At 44.5% G+C, this 19,873-nt stretch overlaps 1 protein-coding gene and 1 pseudogene across 2 annotated transcripts in view; one reads left to right on the top strand and one right to left on the bottom strand.

Moving 5' to 3' along the window:
* Positions 1–353: 353 nt before the first annotated feature.
* LOC139412607 (solute carrier family 2, facilitated glucose transporter member 9-like) lies at positions 354–4,107 on the top strand (annotated as a pseudogene).
* An 8,783-nt stretch (positions 4,108–12,890) lies between these two features.
* Positions 12,891–19,873, bottom strand: part of LOC139413412 (prickle-like protein 2) — a 114,320-nt gene continuing 107,337 nt past the window's right edge. For both annotated transcript variants that reach the window (XM_071160767.1, XM_071160766.1), the window contains exons 6-8: positions 16,644–16,830; positions 14,674–15,522; positions 12,891–14,426 (exon numbers count right to left, since the gene is read on the bottom strand). In XM_071160767.1, the coding sequence (XP_071016868.1) occupies positions 13,504–14,426; positions 14,674–15,522; positions 16,644–16,830 (1,959 nt within the window). In that variant the 3' untranslated portion in view covers positions 12,891–13,503. The remainder of the gene's footprint in view (positions 14,427–14,673; positions 15,523–16,643; positions 16,831–19,873) is intronic.

The raw sequence follows: 19,873 nt of genomic DNA, 5'->3' as shown, positions 1-19,873 counted from the left end.
TATTTCATTGGCTGTTGGCTAGCGGAACCCCAGTCTTAGACAGGTTAAGACATTTACAAAACACATTTATAGCTATAACTTAATTAATTGCTGTATAAAAGGGTCGTAACAATACAATAGAGAGGTACAAATTAGACAAAAAAACGGAATACCATGACTCAACTAAACAGGTTGTGCAGGCCTATAACTACAATTGTAAAATGTTTAGTCTGTTTATGTTCTCTATTCCAGACCCGTGGTAATGCTCTAGTCTCCTTAATCATTTAGCATATTCACTTGTGCTCAAATTAACACCTAACCTACTTCACCAGGCGTGTAGACATACTACTGGTGAAATGTCTGTTTCCTTAACCATGTCTGTCTGCTTGCAGTACATCCAGAGTGCCTTGCTCAAGAGCACATCGGCAGATTTTTCACCTACTTGGCTCTGGGATTTGAACAAGCAACATTTTGGTTACTGTCCCAACACTCTTAACCGCTTGGCTACCTGCCGTAGCCGTACCTGATAGATCAGTTTCTGTATGGATTCACTGCAGGTGCTATGTGATATTGCACCTTCAATTTCATGCAGATCAGTTTAATTGAAGGATCATTATGCCATGGTAAAATTGAATCCCAGAATGACCTTGTGTTTTACAGCGATAATAACAATATATGTTTTAGTCTTGTTTGTGAACATCAGGTTTAGGAGGAAATATCCATGCAATATACCTGGGTGAGAGTTCACCCTAAAAGATAACGGCATGGTAACACTAACGTCAGCTACCTTTGACTCCATTGGTAAACTGTCAGGACAATTTGTTGGACTAAGGTAAGGTGCTATTTTTGAATTTCAACATTTCACTGAAAAAAATAAGCATCAAGCATCACACTAAACATGTAGTTATCAATTTGTGCCAAATCGGATATCCTGAATATGCTCTGACTTGAGGCTTTGTCTCAACTTTCTCAGAGAGATTCTTGGCTGTGAAAATAGCTGGAACATCCTACTGTGTGTTCCAACATGTTTCTCTGTGGTACAGCTGCTGACAAAGGCCCTTCTTTCCAGAAGCCCCAAGATACTCATTGATAGAAAAGGGCAATGCAGAGGCATGCAAAAAAAGTTAGGTTGTTTCTTCATAGTCACTGAGGCTGTCCAAAGGGCTTCATACTCAGAATATTGAGTACTGTCTGTGCAAATGTACAAATTGTAATTACAGTATTTACTGTCATTCTTGTTCAACTTGCTTTTGGGTGTATTATATGTAGATATAAATGTATGAAGGAAAATAAGTATAATTCATGTAATAGTCATTGTCAGCACTGTATCTATATACATACATTGGTATTATTAAACATAGCTTACAGATGACACTGCATGTATAGCTGAATGAAAAGTAAGTACAGCTAAGGAGACATTACTCACCTATTGTATCTTACTCAAAAACAATATATGTTCCTGTGTTGTGTGTGTGGTTTCCCAGCTCTGCAGAGTCTGTGGGGTAGGGGTGAGGACAAGCTGGAGATGGAGGAGATGGTGTTGGAGTATGCTGCCATAAAGGATGAGGCCTCTAAGAGTCTACTGGAGCTGCTGAGAGACAGAAGCTTCCGATGGCAGCTCATCACCATGGTGGTGGTGTACAGCCGCATCCAGTTCTCTGGCATCACTGCAGTAAGCACAGCACACACCACCCTCTGTCTTTTATCCCATATCTCAGGCGTGGGCAAACTTTTTGGCTCGAGGGTCATATCGGGATTTCGAAATTCAACAGTGCCGCACCTATTTTTGCGGACCAGAAAAATGTATGTTATTTCTGCGTACTTTCTATCTAGTTTTAGACATTTAAGTCCAGGAGTGTTTTTTTAACCCAAAATAATAATTTCCCAAAAAAACATAAATATTATTACTATTTTTTGCAAATCCCTCACGGGCTGCATTTAATCAGCTGTCGGGCCAGATGCTGCCCACGGGCCGTAGTTTTCCCACCCCACCCCTGCCATACCTACAGTACATCCTCTTCTTCTTTCCACCCTCTACCCTCAGATCAGTGTGTTCTCCTTTGACAGCTTCAAGGAGGCATGCATCCCCCTGAATAAGATCCGCTGTGTGATTTTGGGTGTTTTGTCTGAGGTCCCCACCTCCATCATCTGGGTGTGTCGCTGGGGAACATGGTCTACATTACAGGGGGTATACTATGATACCCCTCTGCAGTGTTGTAGTAATCAGTCCAGTCTCGAGACCACATATTGAGAGGTGCCCTCTGTTACTTCTACAAAGCACGTGCCCAGGCTAAAAATGTTCAAAGTAGAGTACTTCTTAATTAACTTGAAAATGTCACTGGTTAAGTGGTCATTAGACAACCATGATAAGGACTAATAAGTAATCAGTGAACAGTACAGGAGAGTGACCATAGGGAAGGTAAACACTCTCCCAGTGCAGGAATCCACCCCCAGTGCATACCGTAAAGGAGCTCCGTTGGGTAGAACATGTTTGTCACTAAGATGTGAATGCCACTCCTGAAGTCCTAAACAATAAATCATGTGTGAGCTCCTCTGGCTTTGCCATCCCCTAGGTGGAGGGAGGGAGGGAGGGATGGATGGGGAAGGTTCCGGACAAGTTCTGTTGTGTGCAATCATCCCCAGGGCCTGCTGATAATGCATGTGGGAGGAGAGCACTACTCTGGGGGGCTTTGGGGTCGTGTCTGCCATCATGATATTAATCACCATCACTCTCAAACTGAAGGTGAGGCCTTGACCTTTCAACTCTCCTGCACTGTGACAAACTTGCAGTAAGAGGACCTAGGGGGATGATACGTGGAAGAGACAGTTTTGCTCGAAATACCAACATTACATTGCTGTGATCATCAATGGGTGATTGGTCAGATGCATCCTGTCCTGTTGCCTGTGGTATTCCTAGCTGTAGTGTTGCCATCTCTCACACAAGAGATTTATCCAATCATGCCAGCCTGCAGCGTTTGTCTTCACTGGAATCCTGTGCTGGGACTAGTCTTCCCCTTTCTGATTGTAAGTCTATAGCCCATCATCAATATACTGCACCTCTATATGTATTCAATTCATGTAGGACAGCAGAACACTTTGGAATGAAGTATTGTTACAGTATATAACACTTTTTTTTATAATGCTTACCAATTGAGATACAATATGATTTCCTGAACACAATTCACATTGTTCTGCACTATGAAAGTTTGATACCCCAGAGATATCAGGCATACAGTAATTCCATACTTTGAACATCATATTAAAACCTTTTTCTATCATCTCATAATTACTTTTGTTCAGTCTGTGTAAAAAGCTGAGCTCTAATTTAGGTACCAGTGGAATTATATAAAATTGAAAGGTTTCACATAGCCATGAGTAGAGCAATAGGCCAGGACTATTTAATCACAGGCTCTCAGCCAACCAACCGTCCAAGTTGTTCCCCTGACTATTGGAGCGCTAGGAACTCACCTGCCTCTTCTCTTAACCACAGGAGCTGCTCAAGTCGTTCAGCTTCGTGCTGTTCACCTGCATGTGTCTGTTGGCGTCACTCTGTCTTCTTCTACCTACTGGAGACCAAGGGGAAAACCCTCCTGGAGATCTCAGGGAGTTTAAAAACATCACTCTCTGTGTAAAACCCCTCTCACATGACAAGACCCTGGAGACAAAGTTAGAAAAACTGTTGGAAGCAAAAGAACTGAGATGCATTATACTCTGTCTGAGTTGTTTAGTTTGTATTTTAGTATATATTTATACACTGTGCATTCACAGCCATATACCATATTCAATAAAAACATGTCAAAGTGTTATATCTGAATGAGTTTTATGGACCGATTGAATATAATAAAATGCTTTTTACTCTGATTTATTTCAAAATCCCTTTTCAAATAGTAGTTCAATTACTTGTAAAGTCCTAAAACAAATGTTATTTCCAACTTTTGTTATATGACCTCACAGAAAGCCATATGGTCTAATGTTCTTCTGTTTTCCTGAGGTTCATAGCAGGACATTTCTAAGACAATATGCACTCTCTTTATCTCTCAATTTATCATATACACACACATGCACCACATAAAATCCACCCTAAGTCTGATTTCTTGCAGACTCATTAGTAAGAACCTGTCGACCTAACCGATACCCATGGCCAACGTGAGGGACTCCCTCAGCCTCTTAGCTGGCTCTTTGTCCATAATGATGTGGCTGGGTCTTTGAGGGTTGGCTTTTCCAGTATGGTCCTTGAGCTGTTGGCTCTTTGAGGGGCTCCCCTTATCACTGGCTGCCAGCTGCTGCTGGGCACAGGGTCTTCATTAGCAGTTAAACGTGCTGGGTGCACAGCTCCCGTTCGGGGATGGGGAATGATTGACATTATCTTGGTTGGGGTGAGATGGTGTATCGGCGTCCCGCTGTTTGCATTGTCTCTAGAGGGGATTAACTAGAGGATTAATTAGAGCTACCATAGTGACGCCTAACCATCTTTCCCCATAGACCTGCCTGCCTGGTCACTGCCTGGCCAATGGGCTGCTTTTACTGTTTAATGGAACATGCTGACACTGAGGTAAATATAATGGACACATAGAGCAGGTATTTCAGTCTGAGCATTTGTGTCAAATAAACAGTATCCATGACACATGCAATGTGCTATATCGAAACTGTAAACTAAACTGTCAATAGTAGTAGATTGATCTTGGGAAGATGAACGCTCAATTTTGGCATGTGTAAGTGTGAGGGATAGACAATATTGGTTTATTATCTCTAGCGCTGTAGTAAAATATAAAAAGACATAACAACTTTCTAGTGCTGTAGTGACATCATGTTCTCGACAGATGGCAGAGTTTCTCTGCATTGTGAAAACAACTTGATTCAAGGCATGATAGCACAGAGTTGAATCTTCTACCGTAGGTAAGGAGAACATTACTGAACCATGCCGTGGCACTGTAATACGTTCATGCTAACATATTAACATCTTCTCTGATGGCATTAGTGATAAAAATAGGTTTGGTTGACTGATACTCCTTCTCAATGCTTCACAATACGACAGTACTGTGTGTCTCTGAGAACGTATTTATTTGAAAGGCCAATCTCTATCCTTTACTCTTATCCCTGCTCCACCATGTTGAGCGCTCAGGCATATTCATGGTAGTTCCGTAAAATGACCTAGTTAGGATGTACGTGACTGCAACCGTTCATATAGACTCCTGGCCACACTGATATATAGTACCTCAGACTTGTTTGAATTGTTCAGTGACCGTTTAAAGACTATTTAAAAGCACAAACTAGGATGGGACCAAACAACGTCATGGCAACCCTGTACGAACCGCTCTGAGTAATGAGTGCCAGCCTGGTGGTGAATAAAGAACATTATGTCCTGGAAGAACATCACAGACACTCTCTGGCTCATTTACATCTGAGGACTAAAGTGGTCCACCCATCAATAGAGAGGGGGGGGGGGGGGGTTAGAGGGAGAAAGAGAGAGAGAGGTTGGGGGGGTAGAGTGAAAGAGAGGAGTGTGTGAACGATGGAGAATAATATGATGTAGTTGTGGCGATTTAGTACAGGTGGCACACAGATGGGACACGGACCCGGTTAATGAGTCACTGCCAGAGGGCCTGGGGACGTGACATCATGAACCAGACGGAGCCCTCTGGCACTGCTGGATAAAGGTACCCGGTGTGCCACCACATTACCATGAGATGCTTCCCAGTCGTTTGATCTGTGGATTACTACCCACCCCCAAGCTGGCACAGTTTCACTGTGGATGTGGCAGATCAGGAAACAAGACATTATTAAATATTTATTTAACTAGGCAAGTCAGTAAAGAACAAATCCTTATTTACAATGACGGCCTACCCAGGCCAAACCCTAACGACGCTGGTCCAATTGTGAGACACCCTATAGGCTGCATGCAAATTTAACCAGGACCCCAGAATCATTATATTACTGATGTAGTGCTGTAAATATACACAGAGTATACCAAACATTAGGAACACCTTCCCTCAGAACAGTGCCAGTTTGTCGGGCATGGACTACGGTGTTGAAAGCGTTCCACAGGGATGCTGGTCCATGTGGACTCCAATGCTTCCCACAGTTGTGTCAAGATCATTGGATGTCCCTCTGGTGGTGGAACCCAGCAGCATTGCAGTTCTTGAGACAAACCGGTGCACCTGGCACCTACTACCATACCCTGTTCAAAGGCACTTACATGTTTTTGTCTTATCCATTCACCCTCTGAATGGTCCACATACACAATCCATATCTCAATTGTCTTAAGGCTTAAAAATCCTTCTTTAACCTGTCTCCTCCCCTTCATCTACACTGATTGAAGTGGAATTAACAGGTGACATCAGTAAGGGATCATAGCTTTCACCTGGTCAGTCTATGTCAGGGAAAGAGCAGGTGTTCTTAATGTTTTGTACACTCAGTGTATATTATACATGACATGATGGCTGATAATCCCTTTTGTTATTGTCCAACCTAGTGGACTAATACCTACTGAGGATGAGGCCTGGGTTGAGGATGAGGCCTGGGTTGAGGATGAGGCCTGGGTTGGCACTAAGCTTCGGCTGATGTTTGGGGTTGAGCTGAGGTGAGGTCCAAGCCTTACCTGCTATGATCTTGACTGGGACACCTCATAATTGCTCACGTTGGTATGTAGGTAGGTAGCTGGAATGAGATGTGGGTCCAGTACTGTATGTCCCAGGTTCTAATCTGAAACTGGGTGAGAGTTAAAGCAGTGAGGGCTGGTGATCGGGGGATGCCCAGTGTGCATGGAGGTGTAACAGATGGCGTTAATACCAAACAGAGGGCTTACTGTCACCCTGTATTAAAGGGATACTTCAGGATGTTGGCAATGAAGCCCTTTATCTACTTCCCCAGATTCAGACGAACTTGTAGAAACCCTTTTTAGGTCTCTGACATAAATGCAATGACTGGAAGTTAAAACAATGACTGGAAGTCATTGCACTAAGGCTACTTGGCATTGGCTCTACCTATAACTTCCTTCATACTGGACAGAGACCTAAAATTGGTATCCACAAGTTCATCTGAATCTGGGGAAGTACAGTACCAGTCAAAAGTTTGGACACACCTATTCATTCAAGTTACAATTTTTTACATTGTAGAATAATAGTGAAGACATCAAAACTATGAAATAACACATTCGGAATCATTTTGCATTCTTCAAAGTAGCCCCCCTTTGGCTTTGACAGCTTTGGACACTCTTGGCATTCTCTCAACCAGCTTTACCTAGAATGCTTTTCCAACAGTCTTGAAGGAGTTCCCACGTATACTAAGCACTTGTTGGCTGCTTTTCCTTCACTCTGCGATCCAACTCATCCCAAACCATCTCAATTGGGTTGAGGTCGGGTGATTGTGGACGCCAGGTCATCTGATGCAACATTCCATCACTCTCCATCTTTGTCAAACAGCCTTTACACTGCCTGGAGGTGTGTTAGGTCATTGTCCTGTTGAAAACAAATAATAGTCCCACTAAGCGCAACCAGGTTGGATGGTGTATTGCTGCAGAATGCTGTGGTAGCCATGCTGGTTAAGTGTGCCTTAAATTCTAAATAAATTACCAACAGTGTCACCGGCACTGACACACCATCACACCTCCTCCTCCATGCTTCACGGAGGGGAACCACACATGCGGAGATCATCCGTTCACCTACTCTGCATCTCACAAAGACACAGCAGTTGGAACCAAAAATCTCAAATTTGGATTCATCAGACTAAAGGACAGATTTCCATCGGTCTAATGTCCATTGCTTGTGTTTCTTGGCCCAAGCAAGTCTCTTCTTCTTAGTGTTGTCCTTTAGTAGTGGTTTCTTTGCAGCAGTTTGACCATGAAGGCCTGATTCACACAGTCTCCTCTGAACAGTGGTTCTTGAGATGTGTCTGTTACTTGAACTCTGTAAAGCATTTATTTGGACTGCAATTTCTGAGGTTGGTAACTCTAATGAACTTATCCTCTGCAGCAGAGGTAACTCTGGGCTTTCCTTTCCTGTGGCGGTCGTCATGGCGCTTGATGCTTTCTGCACTTGAAGAAACTATACATTTTCCAGATTGACTGACCTCCATGTCTTGAAATAATGAAGGACTGTCATTTATATTTACTTATTTGAGCTGTTCTTGCCATAGTATGGACTTGGTCTTTTACCAAATAGGGATATCTTCTGTATACCACCCCTACCTTGTCACAACCCAACCGATTGGCTCAAACGCATAGAGAAGGAAAGAAATTCCCCAAATTAACTTTTACCAAGGCACACCTGTTAATTGAAATACATTCCAGGTCCACCTCATGAAGCTGGTTTAAAGAAGACCAAGAGTGTGCAAAGCTGTCATCAAGGCAAAGGGTGGCTACTTTGAAGAATCTCAAATATAAAATATATTTTGAACACTTTTCTAGTTACTACATGATTCCATGTGTTATTTCATATTTTTGATGTTTTCACTATTATTCCACAATGTAGAAAATAGTAAAAAATAGAAAAACCCTGTAAGGGTTGCCAAAATCCCGAGATAAACACACCATCCTCATCAACACACCATCAGGACAGCCAAAGGCTCTCATGCACAACTATGTGAAGGAGTGGGTCCAGTCTTTTAAGAGAGGACTCTGCATGGTCATCAGAGAAGGAAATCCCTTCCTGCCCTCCTGAACCTCAGGCACGATTATGGGCTTTAGTCAGCAGAATATAGAGAGAGCCTGCAAATCTCTCTTTATCAACATAATCACCATCTGAGGTTGACAAATTGCAGAGTGTAGCCTTTCATTGTTTTATCTCTTTTCGCCTTCCAACAGTCATTTCATCCCACATTGATTCATCAATTCCAATGTCAGTTACTATCAAAGGTCAGTTATTAGGCTACCTATATCGCTGTGCAGTGTGTGTGTGTGTGGACTGACACTGCGTTGTTAGGGTGACTTCTTACCATGGTAATTGGACACACATGACGAGGGGGAGATGGTCAGTAAAGCCTCAGCCATTCCTGTCACGCGTCTTCTATTCACCAGCCTGGGCCCCCCGTGTGTGTGTATCTATATGCTGTGTGTGTGTGTGCGCAGAGTGTGATAACACACCAGCATTCTTCAGTTGTAAATAATTGAATCAGGCTATTTAAGTCCCCTCAGAGCGGAGCTGTAATTCGGTGCAGTTTTGCTCCTAAGGACCGGTAATTATGCCTGTTAGGGACTTCCAATACATCTCAAGACCTTCACTTCTTTCTCCAAGTAGGGAACAAGTTACATCTGTGCTGTTAGACATGTCGAGACAAGGTGCTGTATGAAAAGGCACATTTTCCAATGAAAATCCGGAGACCAACTTCTGTCCACATGCCTAATGTGATCTAATACTCTCTTGCTTATACAGTATCAGTCAAAAGTTTGGACCCACCTACTCATTCCAGGGTTTTTCTTTTTTTGAAGAACCTAAAATATACACTATATTTAGATTTGTTTAACACTTTTTTGGTTACTACATGATTCCATGTGTTTTTTCATAGTTTTGACGTCTTCACTATTATTCTACAATGTAGAAAATAGTAAAAATAAAGAAAAACCCTTGAATGAGAGGGTGTGACCAAACTCCTGACTGGTACTGTGCATGTAAACGAATGATAAAAAGTCATTATTGTGAATTATGAAAGTCATTTTTTTGAGGACACTCAAGTGAGTTAACACATTCAGTACTCTCTGTCTCTGGGATCCCAGCAGAGACAGGATAGTTCTCCATCTTTATGTCTCAGCTGTCCATCTGACCACCATCCCATGTGCATACCTCATAGTTAACCAAGACACAGCTTAGTGTTCTCAGAACAGAACCATCTCTGACACACTAGAATAGAAAGATGTGTTCTGTGTGCATCGCTGGGCAATGTGGTAGTGTTAACAGTCATGGTCATGATCCAGGAACAAGCTCTGGGATTCAGACTCTCTCTGTGTTTCATCCAATGAAGACCTCTGTCCTCTAACTTTAGCGTTGTCACATGACCCTGAGTGCCGTGCATGGCTGGGCCAGTGGAATGTGAGGAACATTGGTTAATTGGCTGTCACATTCTAAAGACATTCTATTTATAGTAATCGGAATGCTCTTCATGAGCCCTAAACTGAAAACAAGAGAGTGCCAGTCAGAAGCACAAACAGACATAACAGATATACCTTGGTTAGCAGTTTCCACAGTAACAGGTGGTCTATCACATAACTGAAGTGCTTGACTTCTTTTCACTCTCTTTGTTGGCCTGGAGTACTTTAGCTTCATTTGAAATATGTAATAGTCATTAGCTTGGGCAGTATCAACTTAATTCTACAAATAATATGCAAATTGAAAGACAAGCTTTTCTGGAGTTGGCATGCTTTGGATGTTACATACTTTTGACACATATCGTGCTTTTCACAAGCCCCAAAACAAACACCATATGATAAACACGTATAGAAGTATCCAAACCGCATTCCCATAAGAGTGTACTGTGTAAATATGACATAGACCACGACATTCAGTAAGACAAATAACATGTTAGAACCACTAACTAGAGACATATATTTAGAATAAATATATGGGTCTGGATACTGGTCATTGATCATATTGGGTTGAGTGAGTTTATCCATCCACAGAGATGTGTGGTCTCTCCAGTGGTTGTATTCTGCCCAGAGTCAGCCAGTCCCCAGTGGACCAGACCACTGTCACTGTCCTGCATCAACAAAACTCAGGGATTGTCATCTATGGTGCAGCCCAGAAAGCATATGACCACAATCTGTGGCACTTCTGACAGCATCTTAGCTCTGCTTTAATTAAACACATGGAAAACCCACAGACTCTCTCTCAGTGCCAAACCATCGTCACACTGACTGACAGTACAACCCCTCTGTCCTTGGGAAATGCCCTGCAGGTCTGAGAAGAAATCAATTCATTAATATGTGAATGAATATATGGGTTGGGTTGATGAAGTAAGACTGTGCTCTGATGAGTTTGAAATGAGCTTCTGCTGCCGTTTGAATGGAAGCCATGTGTTCAGTTAGATCAATACGCAGATGACTGGAGGCTTTTTAGTTGTTTTCCAAGACTCATTACTTTGGAAACAATGATGCAGTGACAATGAGCATCTCTCCAGGTATGAGTTAGGCAGTGGCAGCAAGGGCGTCATGCACCCATTATTTTAGAGGGGGGAAAGAAGTATGTGACGATGGAGGCGGTGTGATCCAGAGATTTTTGCATTTTTCAAACACCTGAAACAGCTTCTTCCTGAAATCTAAAGCCATAATCATTACATGTAAATAAATATGTCTATTTTTCTGCATAGGTTACCTAAGCATCTCTCTTTATCTGTTCAATTGTCATTTAAACCAAGTAAAGAAGCTTTTCTGGTAAAATCTAGGTAAAAGATTGAAGGGATTGTGAGTTTGAGTACATTTAGCAATTGCTTGCTTTTCTAAAGTCTAGCAACCTTGCCAGCAGACATGCCAGCTAAGATAGTTAGACAAGCTACTCTAAATTGATTGATAGCCTGAAATGGCTTGGTGGCTAGTTATGTTGGAAGATTGGGAACTTATCTAGCTGGCTAGTTAAATCTAACTTCATAAAATTGCTGGGTGGCTAGTATTACAGAGAAACAACAAAACATTTGTGATATATTTATTCATCAAGAAGGAATCAATTGGCTACATAGCTTGATCACATTCATTTACAAACAAACCTCCTACCCATCACCGGCAGCTCAAATCAAATCAAACGCTGTGTGTGCGTCACTCTAAAAAACAAGACAAATCTGGGCATGACACCAGTGGCCTAGGGGGCCAGTAAAAAAGGCAAAGAAAATACATAATCTCTCAGTTGTCAGGACAGTAATGCGTCTCACGTTTGTGCAGCTGTTTTGGTCATAACAGTCAACAAAATGAAAACTCCTGACCACCGCAAAGTATATATGAACACTGGAAGACATGCTATCTAAAAGGAGCCCACATAAACACACGAATTCACCCAACATGTCAGTAGCATCCCCCTGGGCAAAAACGGATTGAATCGACGTTGTTTCCACATCATTTCAAACCCCCAAAATCAATATGACGACGTTGAACCAATGTGGAAAATGAATTGGATTTGCAGAACGTCATCTGCGTAGGGGAATTTTGTATTTTTGTCACCCACATTTTACCTAAATCCAATGACGTGATTGTTTCGATGATTTCACATTAGTTGACAACCAAATGTAAATCAAAAGTAGACGTTGAATTGACATCTGTGCCCAGTGGGATTTTGTCTTCACTCACTTTTAATCTAGTGTGTGTAGTTAAATACCTGGTTTTGAGACCTGCAGTAGAAGGGAGGGGGTGGACTAGAGTCCACCCAGTTTACGGGCGCCAGAGTCTTAGCTACTGTAATCCTCCGACCACATGGACATCAGACGCGAGCCAATTTAGAACCCTGTCACTTCACCTTTCAGACACAATCTTGACCTGGAGCTCATTTAAGTGTAAATGTAGAGAATTAAAAACGATGAGAGACGTAAACTACTCCTGTTGTTTTGGATGTAAAGGCTGTATTCATTGAGGAGATAGCTTGTAAATTACAAATTGTACTTCAGTAAAGCCCATTTGAATCCCATCCATAGTTATTCATGCGTTAATCCATAGAGATGCATCAGCAGCACATTATCTGCATTTATATGATTAGTTCAGTTACAGCTCACAGACATCTGTTTGCAAACAATGCCACAAAGGCCCAATAGTCACAGTATTTATATCACTTCATGACCTCATGGGGGAATGACATTTACTGAGGGGTGACTTTTTAATCAGCGCTTTCGCCACGTTTTCATTCATTTATGTGTTGAGCAGATGGAGAGGGTGACTGTTCACTGTCAGACAAATGATCACACAAACACACCAGTCTCTAGTGAGGGAAACGGACACCTGTCACTCTCTGTCTGAAATACTATTTTATTCCAATACAGGACCACATCAACAAATTACGGGCATGCATTTTCTATTCCTACATTATAGATATTCAATACATAAATGATTCTATCCATACAAAATATAAAAATATGTGGGACCTCATTTACATAGTATTTACATTGCTTCCTTAATTTAGTGAATTTATTCATTCATTTTCTTATATACAGTACAGCCTATAAACTTGAGTACACTGGTATATACCTAAATCACATTGCATGAAAAAGCTGGACCTTACTGAATTGTCTGTACCTTACTGTTGCTGCATGGAAATGACATTATTATTACGATTGCACGTTGGCTTTGATAAATATGGTGACAGACAAGCAGAGTGCAGTGTGAGAGTCAGAGAAATATAATCAATAATCAGGATAACTTGTTCTGAAACATTAAATGGATAAACATGCAAAACATTTGTGCTGTCAACCGTTTACCCAACTGCATATCAAAACACTGTCAACCTCACAATACTCAACTTCAGAAGTCTGTTTCTCTTTTCTGAATAGATGAACTATGTTAGTTTATACTGGGGGGGGGGGGGGGGGCACTTTCTCTTGACTCTTTCCATGGTGTGAATTTTAAGAGATTATGCAGTTCTTGCTTTTCCGGCGTTTGCGGGTGTGCAGCTGTCCCCCTCTGCCGCTCATTTGGTGCGGTCCGCCCACCCCCGTGGAGCTGTACTTGTGGAGGAGCTCCTGGCTGCTTAGGTACCTCAGCTGCACGGGCCTAGGAATGGGCTCTCCCAGGAAGTAACCCTCGTCCTCCGACTCAGACGATGAAGAGCAGGTGGAGCACCACTCGTCCTCATCCTCGTAGTCGTCCCAGGAGTAGGGCCCGGCGAGACGGCGGTGGGCACTGGGCTTCTGCAGGGTGAGGTCAGAGGTGGTGCGAGGGCACTGCCTGAATGGCTCCGGCCCCCTGCACCTCCCCCCTGCACTCCCAAATGTGTCCCTAGCGGCCCGCGGAGGGGGAAACTGGTCATAGTCCTCTCTGACTCTCAGCTGGGGCCTCTCCCTGCGCTCAGCGGCCAGGTGCAGGGCGTTCTCCGAGCGGGAGCGTCTGGAGCGACGGGAGCGGTGGTGATTGTGTCTCCGGCGCTGAGGGGTGTCTTCAGGGGCAGCCATGCCCGGGCCCTCTCCTCGTCTCCGCGTGCGCTCGCTGATGGGCGGGAGGCGGGCAGCGTTGGCGCTGCTCACCAGGCTGACTCTGTCCTCCTCCTGGTAGGTGAAGCCGGCTGGCAGGTGGCTCATGCCCATCCCCAGGCCTGGGGGCTCACAGTACTGCAGAGGATACTGCACCTGCACTGGGGGCTCCAGCTCCATGTAGGGCTGGCCTGAGGTGAGGCTGTGCATGGAGTCAGAGCTGTGGAACTGGACCGAGGAGTTGAGGGTGCCCATGTTGCTCTTCTCTGACACGTTCATGCCAGAGTCTTTGCTCAGGTCTGGCATGGAGAAACGAGACAGGTGCTCCTGGCGCTTCCCTCCTCCGTCTGCTGACGTTCCTTCAGAGAAACAACAGGTGGGTTAGTCAGTGGTTAACTTCATCAGTTATCCTCATTGTCATCATTATTACGTCAATAAATCTCATAACCATTGACATAATTATGAGAAAGGCATACAGTATGTAATTAGCTTTGGATCGGTTGCAGTATTCTGTGAGAAATAAATGTCCTAAGCAGTTAAATATATTGCTTCAAATACAAATCACATGAATTAATCTTCCCTCCATGGTGAATCTGGAAGAGTTACCTGTAGCGTTGGACAGGGCCAGTGACTCCATGGAACCCCTGGGTGTCTGCTCTAGGGGAGTGAGCTGCTCTGTGAAGCTAAGTGCGCTGATGGGGTTCCTGCTGCGCCCTCGCTGGGGAAGCCCCACCTCCCTGTCCCTCTGGAACACATGCAGACTGACCGAGCGTTTGTCAGAAAAGCCGTTGTGGTAGGACAAGCCGTGGGGTACGTCAAAGCTTTGCTGGGGTTTCAGTTTGGGGGGATAGTAGTCCTCTGAACTCTGATGGAACCAGTTCTCATTCATAGAGCGGCCTTTCAGGGCTGAGATGGGCGGCCTCTTGGTGACACCCGTCTCCTTGGACCTGTGGTTTGGTTGGTTGCCCTGCCCGGGGGAGGTGGAGTTATATGCAGTCCTGACGTTGCATTGGCTGAGCAGATGGAGTGGGGTGGGTGTTGCTGTGGGGTCTGATCGGCCCTCGTAGGGGTACGTGTCACCCCCCTGTCCCTGGCTCTTCCATGCGGGCGGCTCGCGGGTCAAACTGGGTGTCTGGCTGGACAGACTCAGCAGGTCCATCTGTAAGGAGAGAGGGTCCACCTCACCCGAACACCTCCCCGCCTGGCCCCCGTTCTTTCCAGCCTTGGAGCTGCGGCGGGACTCTCGAGTGGAGCGTGCGCTCTGGAAGGCGGAGTCTGAGGAGTCTGACCCGTTAGGCTCCTCCCCTAGGCTGCAGGAGCGCGAGCAGAAGATCTGTCCATGTTTGGGCAGGAAGGGGCGACCTAAGAGGGAGCTCTTACAGCGGGCACAGCAGAAACAGCCCTCTGTGGCGTGCCAGTGCTGACCGTCATATGTCATCTGGCCCTGGTCAATGCCTGAGGGACAGAGGGGAAAAACACTTATAGGCCAAAATGTTAATGGAAAGGACCCAATAATCTTTACTCTTTTGCTCTGTAATGAGTCAATGCCTGCAACAGAGAACCACCAAGACTAATCATTGTGGAAATACTGTAGGTGCGGAATGTGAAAGATAAAGTGCTATGAGCAGCAAGGCAAATTAAGGCTAATCAAATACAAAACATCAGCTAAATACTCTAGAGGGAGAACTCCCTTATCAAAAGATATAGATATCGTCCATAAACTGGAAAATGTTCCAACTCCATTTTAATAGGAAATGAGTTGGAAGTTCTAAGTAAACCTGAGTGAAGAAAGGCCCTGGGGCTACAACACTTTTACAACACAGTTTAGGGTTAAACTCATTATGTAACATGCATTGCATTTGAAGTATGTTTGCAGTTGCCAGGGAGAACAGTCCTCGGCTAATGGCTGCCATCTGGTTTCAAATGGTTTCTGATGGTTTCAATTTATAATCAGTATTACTCAAATACTTTCTGTATCCTGTATAACAAATAATTACAGAGCTGCATGTCTGTTTGCTGAGGGCCGTGCCAGATCACAGCCTGGGATCCTGTTGAGGGATAAGCAAGCGGCTCTCTGGACTGAGAGGAAAGCACAGAGGTGGCACTGGCCCCACTGGTGATAAGGCGCTAGGTTTACCCTGTGACAAGTTGTCCTGCTTGGTTTGGTTAACGTAGAGAAACTGACCTTGTGAAAATGTATATCTACTGAATCTTGTATATCAACTGATCTTTTCCCCCTTTGTGAAAACGCTGTTGAGTTCATCTAGTCTGTTTTAAAAGACGCTACTTGTATCCGTGCCGTGAGGTATCTGCATGCCAGTGTTGCGTTAAATCATAGACGGTTAATTCTACTAAAAGCATGTAATCTTTGCAGCCATGCATATTTCTCCCTGAAATGTTTCTCCAAGCTAAATTCAGGTCATTCCTCTGTTCTTCTTAACATTACTGAAATCTTGCAGCTGAAATTGCGTCCTATTTGTCTTGCTTGACGTATGCCAGGGCTTTAGCTCTCTAGATTACAGCTCGTGTTGCTGGATCGAGGGCCCTGCGTTGGCTCTGGTGGATGCGCGGCGTACCGATGTGCTCCCCACAGGAGTCACAGTACTCTGCGTAGAGGGACTCGAAACAGCTGCAGCAGTAGGGCCGGCCCTCCTTCATGATGTAGCGCTGGCCGCCCAGCACCGTCTCACACTCGAAACAGCAGAAGTGCTTCATGTGCCAGTGCCTGCCCTCCGCCTCCGTGCACTCGTCCGCAAAGATGATCTACAGACGGAGAGAGGGAAGAGAGGAGAGAGGGATGAGGACGGTATCCTTTATCATGCTGCTTTTCTCTGAGGTGAGAGGCCCTGTTCACCCTATTACAGAGAATGACAGGACAGAGGCTCAAAGGCCTGGCTGTCTGCTACCATAGCCTTCTCTCTATCCCTCCCCATACTGACAGACACTGTCCTACTGTATTACACCATCCACTGTGTCCCCTCTTTGGGATCGTGTGTATGGAGATCTACTGAAAATCTGTGTTTAATTATTCCCATGTTATAGCACTGTATTTCAAGATACCAGATAGGAAAACAGAGGAGGCCTATATTTAAACCATCTACTGTTTTACATGGCAGTTAGTGTCACTAGCCCTTATAGTAGTCAACATACTATTTGTTGTACTTCTGTCATGTGTGTGGATGAGTATGGGAAGGCCTAGACATGTTTGACTCTCAGAGAGGATTGCTGGGGCCCGGCACATAACGAAAAACTTTACAATTCGCATACATTTAAAAACATGAACATGTAGTGTGTGTGTGCATCTATCAGCTACACATACATGTGAGTACATGCACACGACAAGTAGGTCACATGGGGAGAGGCGTTGTGCCGTGAAGACTTCAAGTGTTGCTTTATTAGATAAAAAAAAAAACAGGTTCTCTGTTCACTTGCGCTATATGAGATGGAAGAGAGTTACACTCGTGGCTCTGTGGAATACTGTACGTTTCCTTTCATTTGTTCTGGACCTGGGGACTGTGAAAATGCCCCTGGTGGGGTAAGTGTGTGTGTCAGTGCTGTGTGTAAGATACCTATGCAAACCATTTGGAAATCCCAACACGTTTCTTATAAAACCAAGAAGTGACACAGTCAGTCTTTCCTCAACTCTAAGCCAAGAGAGACTGGCATGTATAGCACTAATATTATCCCTCTGATTACAGACCAAGACGTGTGGCTCTGTTCTGGGCCAGCTGCAGATTTTTCTTTCTGCACTTGACCATATGACTGGAAAATAATCAAAATAAGATTAAACAAATTGAGCCTGCAGGACTTGCTTCCTGGAGTGTGATGACAAAAAAGCAAGACCTTCTCTTACCAAACATTGAATCTATAGGTTTTGACCATGACGGTTTACAATCTAAGGTAACACGTGCTTCTACACCTGCATTGCTTGCTGTTTGGGGTTTTAGGCTGGGTTTCTGTACAGCACTTTGAGATATCAGCTGATGTACGAAGGGCTATATAAATACATTTGATTTGAACACCAAGTCATTTAGTCTCCTCAACTTGTTCAACAGCCACGCCATTCATTACCAGAGTCAGCTGAGGTCTAACACTTAGGCAATGATTTGTACCAAATACAATGCTCTTAGTTTTAGAGATGTTCTGGATCAGTTTATTACTGGCCACCCATTCCAAATCAGACTGCAACTCTTTGTTAAGGGTTTCAGTGACTTCATTAGCTGTGGTTGCTGATGCGTATATGGTTGTATCAGCAGCATACATGGACACACAGGCTTTGTTCACCCACGACTGTGTGGCCGCGGACAACTCCAACACCATCATTAAGTTTCCAGATGACGACAGCCAATCACCAACAACATTGGGACAGCCTATAGGGAGGTTAGAGACCTGGAAGTGTGGTGCCAGGACAACAACCTCTCCCTCAGCGTGGGCAAGACAAAAGGCGCTTATTGTGGACTACAGGAAACGGAGGACCGAACACGACCCCATTCACATCGACAGGGTTGTAGTGGAGCGGGTTGAGAGCTTCAAGTTTCTCAGTGTCCACATCACTAAGGACCTATCATGGTCCAAACACACCAACATAATTGTGAAGAGGGCACGACAATGCCTCTTCCCCCTCAGGAGGCTGAAAAGACTTGGCATGGGCCCTCAGATCCTCAAAAAGTTACACAGCTGCACCATTAAGAGCATCTTGATGGGCTGCATCACCGTTTGGTATGGCAACTGCTCGGCATCCGGCTGTAAGGTGCTACAGAGGGTAGTGCTTACAACCCAGTACATCACTGTGGCCGAACTCCCTGCCATCCAGAACCTCTATACCAAGTGGTGTCAGAGGAAGGCCCTTAAAATTGTCAAAGACTCCAGCCACCCAAGTCATAGACTGTTCTCTCTGCTACCGCACAACATGCGGTACCGGAGCACCAAGTCTATAACCAAAAGGCTTCTTAACAGCTTTTACTCCCAGGCAATAAGCCTGCTGAACAGTTAATCACATTTCTACCAGGACTATTTACATTGACCACCTAATTTATTTATTAATTCATTCCTCTTAATTGTTTTGCACTGACTCAAAATCAAAAGTAACAGTCAATGCAGCTGGTGGCCACACCAGATACTAAGGACTACAGTGCATCTCCTCCTCATGGACTGCACCAGAGTTGCCAGTTCTTGCTGTGAGATGTTACCCCACTCTTCCTCCAAGGCACCTGCAAGTTCCCAGACATTTCTGGGGGTAATGGCCCTGGCCCCAGCCCTCACCCTCCGATCCAACAGGTCCCAGACGTGCTCAATGGGATTGAGATCCGGGCTCTTCGCTGGCCATGGCAGAACAATGACATTCCTGTCTAGCAGGAAATAACACACAGAACAAGCAGTGTGACTGGTGGCATTGTCATGCTGGAGGGTCATGTCAGGATGAGCCTGCAGGAAGGGTACCACATGAGGGAGGAAAATGTCTTCCCTGTGACGCACAGCGTTGAGATTGCATGCAATGACAACAAGCTCAGTCCGATGATGCTGTGACACACCGCCCCAGACCATGACGGACCCTCCACATCCAAATCAATCCCGATCTCGGTGTAACGCTCATTCCTTCGACGATAAACGCAAATCCGACCATCCCCCATGGTGAGACAAAACCACAGCTCGTCAGTGAAGAGCACTTTTTGCCAGTCCTGTCTGGTCCAGCGACGGTGAGTTTTTGCCCATAGGCAACGTTGTTGCCAGTGATGTCTAGTGAGGACCTACCTCAGGCCTACAAGTCCTCAGTCCAGCCTCTCTCAGCCTATTGCGTACAGTCTGA

The sequence above is a fragment of the Oncorhynchus clarkii genome, chromosome 7 (genome assembly GCF_045791955.1).
Source record: "Oncorhynchus clarkii lewisi isolate Uvic-CL-2024 chromosome 7, UVic_Ocla_1.0, whole genome shotgun sequence".
Taxonomy (NCBI): domain Eukaryota; kingdom Metazoa; phylum Chordata; class Actinopteri; order Salmoniformes; family Salmonidae; genus Oncorhynchus; species Oncorhynchus clarkii.
Note: the sequence above shows the minus strand (reverse complement) of the source record. Positions and strands in the feature narration are given on the sequence as shown.